Here is a 15840-nt window from a genome sequence, read left to right on the forward strand (position 1 = left end):
CGGTCTAAAAATGTATTGAATAAGAAATGTGGGATTCAACCTAACAATCAAGGAATAAGCGTGTAATAGAAAAATAACATTTGACAACAAATTCGCTGCCTTCAGAAGTGTCCTGCACCTTGTTATGAAAATTAAGCATTCCTTACGAGTCACATCCTTGTGTGCAAGTGTACTATATTAGAAGATGCAAAGTAGGGATTGCATATTTGAACATGTCATTGGTCAGTTCAGTACCTATGTATTTACTAACTTGCCATATGTATTGTATAGGTATGTTATTATTATTATTATTATTATTATTATTATTATTATTATTATTATTATTATTATTATTATTATTTCATTTATTATTATTATCATGGAAAATGTCATCATTGCACTAATCCAATCTTGTTTGATTCTTTGCAGCTGGGACAACATACATCTTTTCCAGAGGTGGTGGACAAATAACATACACATGGCCCCCAAATGATCGACCCAGCACGCGTGCAGACAGACTGGCCATAGGATTCAGCACTAGCCAAAAAGAAGCTGTGTTGGTCAGAGTGGATAGTTCTAGTGGACTTGGCGACTACCTAGAACTACACATTGTAAGTTTTCCCAAATTCCATACATTTTGTGGTACACTATCGAACATATTAAAAAGTATGTATGTACAATGCTGGAGGCCTGCAAGATAGCTTTTCATGTCATCCCTTTTTAACATCAGATACTCACATGTTTAGCTAAGTAGGGTACACATATATTGAGCCAAAGAGAGGGTCTGGTGGGGGCAACAATAAAAAGATGTTCATGATTGAGTAGCGGGTTGGAGGGAGAAAGTCTGGTGTGTATTGGAATCGAAAACCCCACAAAAACAAAAGGAGAAAAATAAAACAACTGCACAAATGGCCAAACGAAGTCTTACTACCAAGGAATTACTTAAGTGAGTAATGTTCACATGAAACCCTAATTATTCATGGACAGACATTCCCGAAAGCAGTTCAAGGAGGTTTACCTTCCATCTGCATGTAGAATTTACAGTCTGGGCCAGTGCAAGGTTCCAAAAGCTATTCCAGATCCTCCTGCCAGGGTTGACGACAGGGATGTCTATTTTAGTACCCCAAGCTTGTGCTTGGATATTCTCCAACTGCAAAATCCAAGTCGAAATCAACAACATTCCATTTTTGGTTGCAGTGGCAAAACTATGTGTTGTCCAATTGTGTATGCTTTAGCTTAGCACATTCTTACTACATGTGGGCAGTGAAAATCATGGACACCTGGACAGATTCCAGTTCTGCTGCTTTTATCAACACACATTCAGTGATTCCATGATTCAACTCAGCATCCTCTGATCCATGCCAACATGGACCGGGCACCTGCACATAACTCATAGCTCAAAGCTTCCACTTTCGTCAGCAAGAACTTCTGACGTTGATAACATGATTATCACTGATTTGGAAAATAATGCCCAATGTTGTGCCAGGAAACAGCTCTGTTTGCGTTGTGTGCTCTGTTAATAGAAACCTCCTATTATAGTTCACGCTTACAATACACAGTAGGCAGAATATGGAATAAAGATATTTTATGCAAAAGAAAACAAGAAGTCCGTTAAGCGACCCCAAAAAGTGAGTTATTTTTTGCAGCTGTAGCCTGCATATGTAAACAAACTTTACAAACGTTATAGTAGAGGCTGCTGATTTTCGTTTGTGTCTCTTAAGGAACACACTGTAAATATCAACAGAAAGGCTATATAATGTAGTACACTCAACATAGGGAAATGCTGTTTGGTGGAATATTACAAGTTCCTTCTCAACTCAGTGGAGCTCATTTCATTGACTTCAGGAAGGTGACTGTGTGAGGTTCCCCTCCACTCATTCAAACCTCTGACAGATGTTTGCATCGGCTCCCATGATCCACTGAGTTGTCTTCCAATAGGGTATTGGAAAATGGTTATATAGTGATAGACCACAAAAAATACCTACCATGCATGCAAATGAGATGACATACTCCTCAAAAGGTATGCCACAGAGGGGTTGATCACATGATGAGAGTCCGGCATCTTTAGTGTGGTGGCATCTGAACATGCATAAGCATATGCAACTTCTGGCTCATGGTTTCCTTTACAAAATATCCCTAAATAGGACTTGTCATTACTATAGTCGAAAAGAAATAGTGTCATTTGCAAGGCTGATTGCAAACAGACATTCAGTGTCACAATTGGCCTAAACAACAAAAACTATTAATTCCTCATATTCAGTTTTTGAATGCAACAGGATTTCAAAAAATGGATGTAAAAAGTCAATGGGCCTCATTATGAGGTTGGAAGTTGCCTTGCCGGTTTTACCGGGCAGACTACCTCCAAACTTGCATCCGGGTCTGGCACCCATGAATGGGCAATTACCGGGCTATTCCGGCCCGGCCGGACCCGGTAATTGCCCTTTCGCGGGTGCCGGGCCCGGTACAACCCCATTCCCATTTGAGCGCTATAGGGTTAATAACGGTACCAGTGCAACCATCATGTTCTGCTCATGGGTGCTGGTACGACCACAGTCCTGGTGGTTGGGAGGGCACCCACGGGCAGAACTCCTAGTATGGCGGTACGGTAGCAACTGTACCGGTAGCGATACCGGCGCCGTTGTTGCCTTACCACCATACTTGTAATGAGGCCCAATGTGTCCTTACTTAGAGCAACTGCCAAAAACAGACAGTTATTGCTTTTTTCGAGTTCCTCTGATATTCTAACCCTTGCTGGCAACAATTTCAACTGATGAACCATTTCAAAGATTTGTATATGGAACTCTTAGAAGTTCAACCTGATTCATTTTGCTGGAATTCTGATAATTCTAATTTTGATGGAAAGTGTTGAAGTATGAATTATGTTAATGAAGGCATCAGGTAGCTAATTGGTGAACAATTAGAACCGATCTTTGTATTGTTTTGTCTACATAATTTTCAACTGATTTCAGATGCCATATGGTGAAAATTGCAGAAGGAGTCCAACAGGTGTTGTCACATATTGACATGATTTGTGCAATGTACTATCACATACGTGGCTGAAATGGATTGAGCAACACTATATATGTGGTAAAAATGTTTCTAGCCATAACTTTGGGCCAGTGTATGGACACGATTCCCTATTCTTCTTTAGGGAACTCATTTTGCAAATGGTGCAATCCTGCATGAAGCGGTATGTGCAAAAGATCACTTATTAGCCATGCTAATTATCCACAAAACGTGCTATTACATTTACAGCACCCATCCCTCCCCAATGCGTTATGTTGTCAAAGAGTAATGCGCACACCAAGGTCCCTTCTGTCATACTCTGCAGGAATATGAGGGGAAGCTCTTGTATTCCAACACATGCTGAAAATGAAGCCTTTTGGTGGCTGTGGGAAATGTGCCTGGTACTCTGCTTGCAGCATTTACAAAGATATATTCTGTTATATACATTTGCAGTGCTACCTGCATGTCTCAAAATGGTGCTGCCCATCTTTGACAGGACCCAACATCACTGCATCAATTAAACCTTTCATTAATTGTTTGGAAGCTTGTTGCGATTTGTGATGGAGCGATGGATGAAGCCATCACTTTCTAACATTTCTGTACATTTCGTCCTGCAACCTCAAACTCAAGGATTACCCAAAGTGACAAAGTGCCTTGTCTACTTCAGGCAACATGCAGTGGGGCTGACTAGTTCAGGAATCCCTTTTCACCCACTCCTAGTTCCTGTCACTGGGCAGGGAACAGTCACATTTACCATCACCATGATGCTACCTATGTTCCTCTCATGAGGGACACTCCCCATTTAAAAACATGTGTATACTAGCAAATCTAATCTGTTAACTAGGCCATGCAATCCTGCTTTGACTTAATGTTTGCATGACATCCTTATTAACAGGACACAGTAACTGCAGCCCAGGGTGAGAAGGCTGGTTAAAGGTGGAATTAATCTAACTCCCATAAGCACCCAGCCACAGCCTATGAGGATTCCTGCCTCACACACCAATGTAATCAATATATCAAAGGCCCTAGCAGGACTCAGGAACTTCCATGAAGGCCAGACTGGGGCTTCTGACCCCAAAGAAGCCATGGGTGAATTCCCAGCCTCAGTTAAATGTGCCCACATTTCCTTCCAGTGCTCCCAGTTGTAGTCTGCCATTTGGGCCTCAGGAGACTGACTAGAGGGGCTTCTCATGGTGTGTTTTCTTGGGCGTGGTTTCTATGTGCCTTGGCTCACCAGGACACTGTGGAAGGCTCAAATGTCTGAAACAGCTAAGTCAAAGACAGGCTTGGTGATCTTAAACACTTTGCACACACATCTAGGGTTTTGTAATCTTGACAAAAATCCATGAGAAAACAGAAAAAAACATATGAGGCTGTTTGCTTGCTTTTCAGAGAGCTGCTGCAAAATTGGAAAATTCCGATTTTTGTCATAAAATCCCTGCCAAATGTTGTTGGGGGCCCGAGGGAAGCAGGTAGAAGGGCTTTGCTTTCTGCATTTTCTTGGGCATGGATTCGACATGCCCCAGCACACAATTCAGTGAGTACATTCCATACTTAGCCCCTAGTGCAGCAAACACCTCTTTTCCAGCTATGTCTCGTGTTGGCTCTGCACACCATAGAACACAGTAGAGTCCCACGATAACCGTGGTCCAATTGTAAACATAGCTCTTCCACATTGTCCTTCTCATGCCTTCCTGAGCACCTTATCTATCCTTCACTCTCACCCCAATTTTCTACCTAACTTTGTTCCTCCCTACCACTACTGAATCTTCTCTCATACTCTCTCTGACAAGCAAAAGAACTTTGACGCCATGAACTTTGGCAGTAGGCAATATTCAAATGCAAGATAACTTGACATAACGTGGCACGGTGGCAGACTCTAAAAAGTCTGATCAATGTGGAGCCAATGACATGTTTTGTGTCCTTAAACACTCTGCCCAGATGCACAAGCCTACCAAGGATTTTGGTAAACAAATCTATAACCATGACAGCACCGAAGAAACCCCAAATAGGGCACAGCGCTTTTGTTCGTTTTTCAGGGAGCTGTTAGAAATTTGACAAATTATAATTTCTGACAACAACCCTTGCCAAATGTTGTTGGGGGCCCTAAGTAAGTAAGTAAACAGAAGGGCGTTGATACCTGTGTTTACCTGGTAGGCCAACAGGAAGGGCAGGCACACCATGACACTGTGGCAGACTAATAAGTCTGACCAATGTGGAGCCAATTGCATGTTTTGTGTCCTTAAGCACTTTGCCCAGAAGCACAAGTCTAGCTAGGGTTTCAGTAAAAACAAATCCTTTGTTAACCATGACCATACCGAAGAAACCCCCCAAATAAATCAGTGCCCTTTTGCTTGCTTTTCAGGGAACTGTTGCAACATTGGCAAATTAAATTTCTGTTAAACAACCCCTGCCAATTATTGTTGAGGCCCTAGGGAAGTGAAGAGAAGGGTTTTGCGGCATGCATTTACTTTGGCATGACTTCAACAGTCCCCAGCTCACCATGCAGTGAGTACATTCCAGACATATCCCCTGCTGCAGTGAACAGCTGTTCTCTGGCTATCTCTGCTTTCTGTGCTGCTCCCCACAGAATACAGTTGAGTCCCACAATACATTTGGTCCAATTGTACACATAGCTCTTCCACCTTGTGCTTATTATGCCTTCATGAGCACCTTATCTATCCCTCGCTCTCATCCCAACTATTTACCCGAATGTGTTCCTCCCTACTACTACTGAATGTTCTGGCATACCTCTCCTTTGACTCTCAGACAGACACAAGCGCTTCAACACCATGAACTATGTTAATAGGTGCTATGCAAATGCTAGATAACATAACAAGATAACATTTAATGGAAACCACTGGGTCCTTAAGGAGAACAGTACACATCCCCTTCCCAACCCCAAAATACAGGTAAAATTCCTAAGACCCTCCTCCCCAACTGATCGGCTGATGACCTTTCTAGCAGACACACAATCTCCTTAGACTTAAAATAAGCATATTGATTTATTGACAGGTAAATAGACCACCAGGACACTGTTTAAACACATCCTGCTACTGTTGCAAGCCATCCTGCATCAGAAAGTATTCCCACACATGAGACAATGTTTCCGGTTTGCTTTTTTCTGGAAGTCTGTTCATCCATGATTGATACAAAGTTACCAACCAATTGTTTATCAGCAGAGTAATTGCCAGGAAAATAAAAAGTTTAAAACTAACAGAGAGACACTATTCATTTTACATCCAAGAAGATTAGATGGGTTACAAAGATATTTACCAGCAAGCAGTTCAAATGCTGGGGAACAGGAGATCTGGGTGCCTTGAAGCCATCACTAGAGTGTGATAAGAAGGAGAGATTTGATTCCTAGATGGGCAAAGAAAGCCTTTATCAGGCCCACTAAGCAGAAAGTAAATCCAGTGCATATGAACAAAGTGTTTAGCCTCAGGATGTCCCTATTTGGATAAAAAGGTGCAGACCCACACTGGTAGTCCAGTTCTATAAAAAAGGGAATGCATGACTGAAAAATCCCACTGTTCCAGTCTATTAGGGCATGTGTTTGAATGAAGAAAGAGGTCAGTGCCTGGTGAGGGAGTATTGCATAGTCCTGCAGAGGAGCTGGAGTTGGAGGGAGGAATTTATAGTGGTGAGGAGGAAGTTGGTGAAGGGGAAGATCAGGTGATTGCTAGAAGCTAATAGAGATGATAATGGAATTACGCAAGAAGCTGGAGATGGAGGTTTGGAAACTATTGATACCGAGGTACAGGCCGGTGATAGCGATATGAAGTAGTAACATATCTGCAAGAGACTGGAGACATGGAGGATGAGGTTGCTGACAGTGAGGTTGAAGTTGACAAAAGCATAGATGAGGTTGGAGGTGTCCTCGGGAGAGGTTGAAAGGATGTTGGTGGAGCCTATCAAAAGTTTGATGGTAGCATGGTAAATAAAGGAGGTTAGTGGAGCTAGTGAGCAATAGTGTGGAAGAAATCTGGCGTTTGTTTGAAAGGGCCAGAAAACCTGAATGTTTAAGGTAGTAGAAGGAGAACATCTGGAGATCAGAGATTGCTGTAGGCGATAGTTGGAAAATGAAGGCGTTTCCAGTCCCTCACAAAGAAGGTTTAGGAAGGAGGCTAGGGCTAAGGAAAATAAATATCCTCAAGCAAAGGATGTTCTAGTAGGCTAGTCCAGCCGATGTTATAAACATTGATAGAGGAAGATTATCTGTCAGGGAGGGTAGCTCAGGCTGACAGAGGTTAAGGGTTGGACTGAGAGCAAGATCCTAGAATAAAGGAGCAGAGAGGTCTGGATGACTCAACCCTCAGGGAGACCATATGACCCGCCACAGGGGCTCCACAATCCAACCGAAATCTAGCTCTTCATTGTACCTGGGATATCATAGTAGCAGATGGATTAGCTCCAGGTACAGCCATTTCAGCTCTACCACTCCTTCCTTGAGGTGGAGCAGGAAGATCTCCAGGGACACGCCTGCCAGAGACACTAGAAATGGAGTGGGAAGCCCTAATACCCAGTACTGGGACTTTGTTTTTGGACCTGTGTGCACCATACTTGCACCATGGTAGGGTACCCCCGGAACATCCACAAAGGACAGATAACAGGTAGAGATTGTGTTTAGTTCAGTACTTACTTTTAGTGCCCCACTTTCACTACCAGAAAGGGAACCTCTTGTATCCCACACACTCCAAAAAACATTAGGAACTATATTGCAGTTATGAACCATGAGAGTATCCTGACACTTTTGCGTTCATGCCCTCCCTACGTGTTATTTTGCCACCTGCACCTCCCTCTGCCCTGCTGCAAGTGCCGGATAAACATCCATTACAATTTAAAAACATTGAAATGAGTCTCGTCTGCCAATGCGTGCCATGGGCATTAGACCCCATAAACTACCCATCACATTTATTTTATAATATGGGGAAAAGCAACAATGTGCTAGAAGTGGTAACTACCAGGGTTTGCTTATGCGCACCATGACACTGTCCAATGCTAATACATACTTTTCCGTATAAATTGTAGCCTTGCAAATGTAGATTCTCTTATGACTAATGCTACACCTTCTACACTTCTTAGCAAATATTTCCTAGGCTCTCACTACTATAACATTCACATCCAACACTGATGACCCTGACAATATGACAATAAAGCTGTCTCATATATGACTAATATAGGGTTGCATTAGTCAATGTTTACTATGAAGACAGTCCCATCACAGAATTATCACCTGAGCTCTGGAAGGTGAACAGTTGTGCTTTGCAATTAGCGTTGGTAAATGCACAAAGAAACGTCTTGAACTATTGCTCGGCCGATGGATTCATTTGCATTAACATCAAACTTAGGTCTAATATTTTTTAGGATCTAGGCCCAGTCAACACCATCTTTCAAAGCACTTGCTGGTCTCTAGACAAAGTTTTTTTTTATGGCTGAAACATCCATCATTGATCATTATTAAAATACCCTTGGTACAGAATAACTCCCTAGAGAACGAAATCCGTGTGTGACAAATGTTACATGTCAATGAAAGTTGTACCGCTTCCCTTGACCGTGAGCTTGCAAATCATATCTCTCCACTTAATCCTGGCTGGAGGTGTGCATTATATGGAATTATATGCATTATATGGAATTATATGCATTATATGGAAATACAGCAAAGCCTGTATTACCTATGCACTATTTACGGTAGCAGAGAATCCTTAACATTTACAGTTGACTTCCAGATGAAAAATATCGGGATGCTGTAGACATCAATTCATTATTCACACAAAAGAAAATGTTAAGTAACCTAATTGCACGAAGGCCAAAAAGTAATGGTAGCAGGTTTAAATACATAAACATTTTTTTTTATTATCATTATGATTGAATTTCATATTCACAGGGGATGTATTGTCCTACACACAGCAAGTGTGATGTGCATACTCTGCACAGCTGGCAGGGTATGCACTATTGTGAAATATATAAAACACAAACAGATGAGGACTGTGCATGCTTAGCAATGCACACATGATCTAATTTGCATATGTTACATCATGGTAAACATGTGTTTGCACATATCCATTATTTTAATGTCTTTGCTCCTGGTGCTACAATGAAAAATGTCTTTGCATTGCACTGTCCCACCTGCAAAACCCTTTGTAGCAATGCCCAGACACGTAGATCCAAGTTCTCATCTTTTAAGTCAGTCCTAGCTTTGGAGTCCAGCTAAGAATATGTTTTCTTCAATGATCCTTAATAACGAGCAAAGCTTATGTTTATGAAACAATCATTATACAATTGCTAGCTATTATCCACCTTTTGGTCTTGATTGTGGATGACAAAGTATACATGTGGAGGTTGGGTTCTTTACATAAGTGAGCCATGAGCTATGTATAATTTGCATTAATTTCGAAGGACATTGAAAACTCATTGATAAACACACTTGACACACTAAAAGCAGCATGTGCAAGGTTCCCCACCACAGGGTGTGCCTCATCCCTTCTGGATACATTCAACCACTTTGCCAAAGAACTAATAGATGCCCACACACTGCTAATGCATAGTTGCAACAAAGTCAAATCCTGGTAGGCACGCAAACTTGCCTCCAACAAAACCTTGATCACATCCCTTGAAAGGCAGCCGTGCAAGAGCGAGCCAGGATGATCTCTCATCCCTCAAATTCCTGCGCACCCAATGCAGACACATGGATTACACTGCCAATTCATCTTACTACACCTCCACAATCGAGGCAGCCTCTAAAAGGCGAAAACCCATATTAGAAGTAGTTAAGCACTGCACCAAGAAGAAATCATTACCTTCTTTACTAGAAAATAATGTATAAAATTAGATATTTCAAGATACCTCAGCATCAGATGAAGTCCCACTATCCATTCCTCTGTTCACTGCCATCTTAACCATCCTCTCTGCTAAGAATTCCTCGGACACTTTCAGTTTCCTTAAATGTACTGCTTACACAATAACATCCCTCATGGAACACCCCACTGTGTCAGTGCTCAACACAATCCTCTTTATTGTGAATTCCTCCCTCAGTGAAGATGCAATCGTTCAAATGTTCAAGACAAGTCTCATACAAATCGATCTCGAAAAACCATGCCTTGACTCAGTGGACATAGACAACTGCAGACACATCACACGCCTTCCATTCATCTGGAAGATTAACAAAACAGAATGGTTGCAACATAGCTATCTGGCGAACTCTTACAGTTTGGCATCACCCACAATTACCAGTTCACTTCCACCCAAATACAGTGGCAACACTGCAACCATTCAAGTGTAGGAACATGCCCTGTGAATCACTGACACAGGGTATTTGTGCCTCCTACTGCCTTCCCTGAACCATCCTAACTTGGTTCACATCCAATACCAGGCCATACACATGGACTCATTCATTCCAAATGACTCCCAGATATGTTTGGTCTCTCACAAGATTAATTCCTTTCCCTAATCATTTTCAATGTGTACATGGATTCCTTGGAACTTTCCTAAATGACCCCAAGATAGCCATCCATCAGTACACTGATGGCACTCAGCTGTGCCTTAAGGTCAGCTGACCCTAGGACCACTCTGTTAATGCCTGGCTACCATCTAAGCATATGTGTCAAAAGCTCACCTGCAAGTGTGCCTCACCAAGAGCAACTTCATCTTCATCTGTCCCCCGCCAAACAACAACTGTTGTAACAATGGCTGCTGTCACATGTTTCTTGAAGGATTCTTCCCACAGCTGTCAAACACAGCCAACTCCCTGGGGTTCATTGTTGACTGTATATTTTTCTTCCAAAAGCACAGAGCCAAAAATGTGTAAACCATACGACTAGAGATCACCATACTCCAAAATGTCATATTCTTCATCTCCCCACATGGCTGCCACACTACTGTTCAAGCCCTCATAATCACATCCGGACCCCTCAAGGCAGCCAACCACCACCCAACCAATCTCTCATTCACTGTGGGAGCTTCAATGCCTCCCCTTCCCGATGACTATCATATTCTAAACTGCATACATCACCTGAAAAGCATTCTTGAATGGAACAACAGGAAATCGGTTCAAAACTCCACACCTATGCAGGATTGTGCGGCTCCAGTAGCAAAACTATAACACGATTGGAGTGTAATCTAGCCCACAAAGAGAAAACATGCAATCAATCCTACCCATCCCACAAAGAGAACACTTGCAAGCAGTTCTTCTTCTAAAAAGGTCCAGAGCATCTGGAACTCAACCCCAGCAGAGGCTTGAAAAGCCCCTACAATCCTCCAATTCTGCAAAATGCTAAAACTGTTGCTCGTTTAACAATACATGCAAGACATATAAATATTCCACCAACTCTCCACCAAAAATGCAATCCCAATGCTGGATCCCTCCCATTGTAAGGAGCTATGCTGCTCTTCAACTATTTCTGTGCTATAAGCAATATAATAAAATGCAATGAAGAACCATGTTGAAGTCTTTTGGGGCATCAACAGGTATTTGTAGAACATCTACATGAATTGCCAGTTCTCCACTGCTTCCTGTTATGCCTCACTACCCCTGCACCTGCGGATGACTGAACAGATCTCAGAATCTACCACCTTTCCTCTGGTAAAATGCCAAAACACTCTGTGCCCTATCAAGGTATACACCGTCATACAGGTTGGTCTTCTAGGACAGAGTATGTCTGCTTGTGTGATGCCACAAACTATTTACATTCTGTAAGAAGAATCAGAGAATCTAAAATAAGGTATGGAATATCCTCTTCTCCATGCTGACGTACAATACCTATGTTGTAGTCTTGCCAGCAGATGTAAGCATATTAATTTCAATATTCCGAATACAACTTTTTCTACTGATTTTATGAATTAGTAGTTAGTGTGTGATTGCTTTATATGGGTGATTTCCAAGCTGGAAGGGAGACAGAAAACTGTGTAGCTGAATGGGCAGCTCTTTCAGGCGCGCTGGCTGGACCCATCTGCAACCATAATGTGAAGAAAGTGAGATGGTAATCATTGATCACATACTCTTCCAAAAGATATGCAGCAATCTATGCAATCCTAGGAGACCCCGTCTCTGTGATCTGCTGCCCCATATAATGTTATGCGTTATGTCAGGCAGTTTGTAAAGGTTGGAGCTGGTGGGTAATGCAGGTGAGCTTTAAAGCTCCCATAAGGAGAATGGGGCATTAACGGTCTCTATATTCTGGGCCTGGTGACCTTCATCCCTTCCTTGTCTTCTGGTCCTGTTCCTATCCATCTGATGATGATTCCTGCATCACCCTTGGGCTACATGGTGGAGTGACCCATAGGTTGATACCACCACCCAATACTTGCTGTTGGCCCCCGGGATCCTCCATCACCGGCACATCAGCAAGTAGTGGGTTGGGGTGTCAGCCCCGCGGCCACACAACCATTTGCCACCAGGGTCAGACAGGAATCATCATCAGCCAGCTCATAACCACCATTCAGGTTAATGCTGAACTGAGAGTACACTTTAGTACAGAGAGAAAAGCAGTATGCTGCGTTCAGTGCAATTTGAGTAATGTTGGTGGGGGAACATATGGAGGGCCAATGACTTTGGTTCTGCCATCTTCCTTTCACCACAGGTCGAGTTAATATTAATAATTAATAATGGAATGCAGTGCATGCATTTTGTACTCACAATTATCTGTTCGTATATTCAGAATTTGCCTAAACCACACGATATCTTAGCCAGGTTGCCATAGAACGTATTACTCTGTTGGTTCCTTTATGTATTTGAAAGAAACAAAGTGGTGTTTGCCTGCAGAACTATTCCCACAAACACATATAATATATGCTTCTTGGCATTAAATTATTATTATTATTTTTGTGTTTGAGGAATGCTTAATGTTTGCAATTGTGTCTAAGTACATTTCAAGTTTGTACCATGAAAACAAGCTTCACAAAACGTCTTAAATCAAGTTTCTGGTTACAGCATTTTGTGTAACACACATTTTGAAGAAACGGCATTATTTCCTAGTGAATTTATATTTTTAATTTTGAAACTACTGTATCAGTGGAGCCGGTGGGCCCTCCAGCTACAGTTTGTTATCGGCTTGGAAAGCATAATATCCAAACATCTTATGAACCACCTCAGGGACTTAATGTGTTAAAGAGTCTGCCTTCCAGAAATATGTTGTGAGAACAGCCCTAGAATATGTCCTTGTCTGAAGAGCATTCATCATTATTACTGCAAACAGCTGGTCTTGCTGTCCTCCATATACCTGCTATTAGTTCTTCCAGTATGAAAGCAGCTGGGCGGTAAACATTCCTGAAATAAAATGTATAGGTAGTTAGGCCTTATTACTAGACTCGCAAATACAAACCTTTCCTTTTTTTCGTTTTCTTTTCGTTTTAATTAAGAATAATCTCGCATCCAAAGATGGCATTTCATCTATTTTATTTATTTTTTATTTTTTATTTTTATATTTGAAGAAAGTTGTTAAAGTGTGTGTTGATACAACCCGTACTAAGACTCGCTATTTCTGTTAACATGACTCACTGTTTTGCAGATCTTGGAAACGCACAGACACAGCACGTGAAAAAGATGTGTTTCTTTGTGGGCATTCTTCTTACCATCTAGAATTTGAGCACCAAAAGTCCACTTTGTGCAATGGGGCAATTCCCATGTATCCTCAAGATAGCGTAGGTCCCCATCCTAGCCATGGAGCCAAGGTCGCCAACTAGCATATAATCAATTTGGTAACTACTTTTCTATCACAATAGCTTATTTCCATTGTGCCCAATTAAAATACCTGTATCTCTCCAGATACGCCACTTTGTAGATGGAAGCAATCTATATTGAATTAAGTTTGATTTCTTTGCAGAATGCTGTTAAAAAAACAAGCACAACACTTTACATTCGGATAAGGGATGTAATTTAGGGGTTGCCAGGGGTCGCAGCTGCGACCCCTGAGGTCTCCCTTGCTACGTCCGTGGTCTCCCGTGCTACCCTTAAACAAAACAAACAAAAAAAAACGTGTTTTTTTTTAATGCAAGGTCGTGGGCTGTGGCCAGCACCATGTGACTCTTTGTTTCTGGAGTGGCTGACTTTCTTGTTCAGGCCTCTTTAAAAAAAAGTTAAAGAACAGGGTTTCCACAGGTCTAACACTTCAGGGGGTGAGTCACTGATTTAATCTGTTCTTAAACACCTCAACCCAGCCTTTGATCCTTCTGAGGTTGATAAATGAGTACCAGCACAGGTTGGGTGATCATTGGTTATCATTTGGCCATGATCTTCTGCTTGCATTCACAGTACTTTGGTAAAATGGGCCTATACACACTGATCTTAATGATACATATGGCGATCTATTCTTATATAAAATGCATATAACATTATAGTGATATCGTAACCATATTTTTCGTAGTGTGCTTAGGAACAATGCTATGTAATGTGTCTTCCTGTTTTGTCAAGGGGTGAAAGGTTGTGTTCCATCGCGTCCTGTGAAATCACTTTGGGGTGGGGTCAAATGACATCACTTCCTGTGATGTCATTGGAGGTCAAGGGTTGTGTAATATCACTTCCGCTACCCCTGGCATTTTGGTGAAAAGACGTCCCTGATTCAGATTCTGCCATCCAATGAAGACTTTGCACCACTTCACTTACTCCAATAAAATGTATCGGAGTGTTCTCATTGTAGAACTGGCCCTACACCTCGTCAAACCTTTGTTTACACATCTATGGACCGGATTTACAAAAACGTTTTTGAATGGGAAAACCTCATAGAATTTATATTTGGAAAGCAGTTCCTATATGTTATGAAATTTACCTTAGTTGAAATACAAGACCTATGCATACACATACTTATTTTAATCCAGTTGTAAATTTTCACTAGACACTGTATTATTATCACTTTAATTGGCTATTGACTTTGACCCGTTATACGCGTAGGCATGAAAAGGGGCCTCAAAACTCAGCTAGAATTGGTCAAGTATGAACTCCAAATACAGAGAGTTAAATGGGAAGTAGAAGTGGACTATGGTGAAAGAAGAACTTGCGTTCACAATTGCACCATTTCAGTTTATCATTTCTTATATCAATAACATATTTTCAAAATAGAGATTTTAATTGAGGAATTTTGTCAAATCCAAAACATGTATGTTTTTAATGGTTTGAACATGAATTGCTGCTTTGATAGTTTCAGAGATTCTAAACATGCAATGACATTTAAGTGTTTTAGCGTTATTATTGCATTTTAATAATTAATGCAAACACACTAGAAATCATGCTTTTAAGTTAAGTCCTTAGGAAAACATACATGTTTAAATACTTCATATACTATTTAATAAGTGATTGCTTGTGTTTAAGACGATGTATTGCATCAAATGACGCTTATATGTTTTCAAGCACTAGATAATTGTTTTGCCTTTAAAAATAATGTTTACACGTGATGGTAAACTGAATAAAGAAAAAGTTGTTTCTCGTTTTCTGTGATTATTATATACTTTGATTTTAGAGCCGCATGATATTTAAGAATAAAGAAAATTGTAATAACACCCATTAATCATGTTCCCTTAAAAAAACAATAAGCATAACGTCTTACGAGCCACTAACTCTTCCAAAAATGTAAGCCTTTGAAAGAAATAATGGTCGAAAATAGACTCACAAACCAAACACAACAACATGGCACAAAACCCTGCATAAAAAAATAAAAAAAACTGGGTAAAAACTGCTTCCACGTCAAAAGTATAGACCCAATCACCATACTATAATGCAACAATGTGTCTGCACCAAATTACCAGGCGAGATTTCTTATGTTGTCGAAACTGGACATCAGCTCACACTGAATTTAACATGTTCTGTTACAGTACTACTCACTTAAAAAAAAGACGCTCAAGCTGGAGAACATATTCTGCCCAAGG

At 41.1% G+C, this 15840-nt stretch overlaps 1 protein-coding gene across 27 annotated transcripts in view; it reads left to right on the forward strand.

Moving 5' to 3' along the window:
- Window positions 1-15840, forward strand: part of NRXN1 (neurexin 1) — a 2019102-nt gene that overhangs the window by 1774082 nt on the left and 229180 nt on the right. For all 27 annotated transcript variants that reach the window (XM_069608380.1, XM_069608381.1, XM_069608367.1 and 24 more), the window contains one exon: window positions 409-590. In XM_069608380.1, the coding sequence (XP_069464481.1) occupies window positions 409-590 (182 nt within the window). The remainder of the gene's footprint in view (window positions 1-408; window positions 591-15840) is intronic.

The sequence above is a fragment of the Ambystoma mexicanum genome, chromosome 4q (assembly GCF_040938575.1).
Source record: "Ambystoma mexicanum isolate Mex_15411 chromosome 4q, UKY_AmexF1_1, whole genome shotgun sequence".
Taxonomy (NCBI): domain Eukaryota; kingdom Metazoa; phylum Chordata; class Amphibia; order Caudata; family Ambystomatidae; genus Ambystoma; species Ambystoma mexicanum.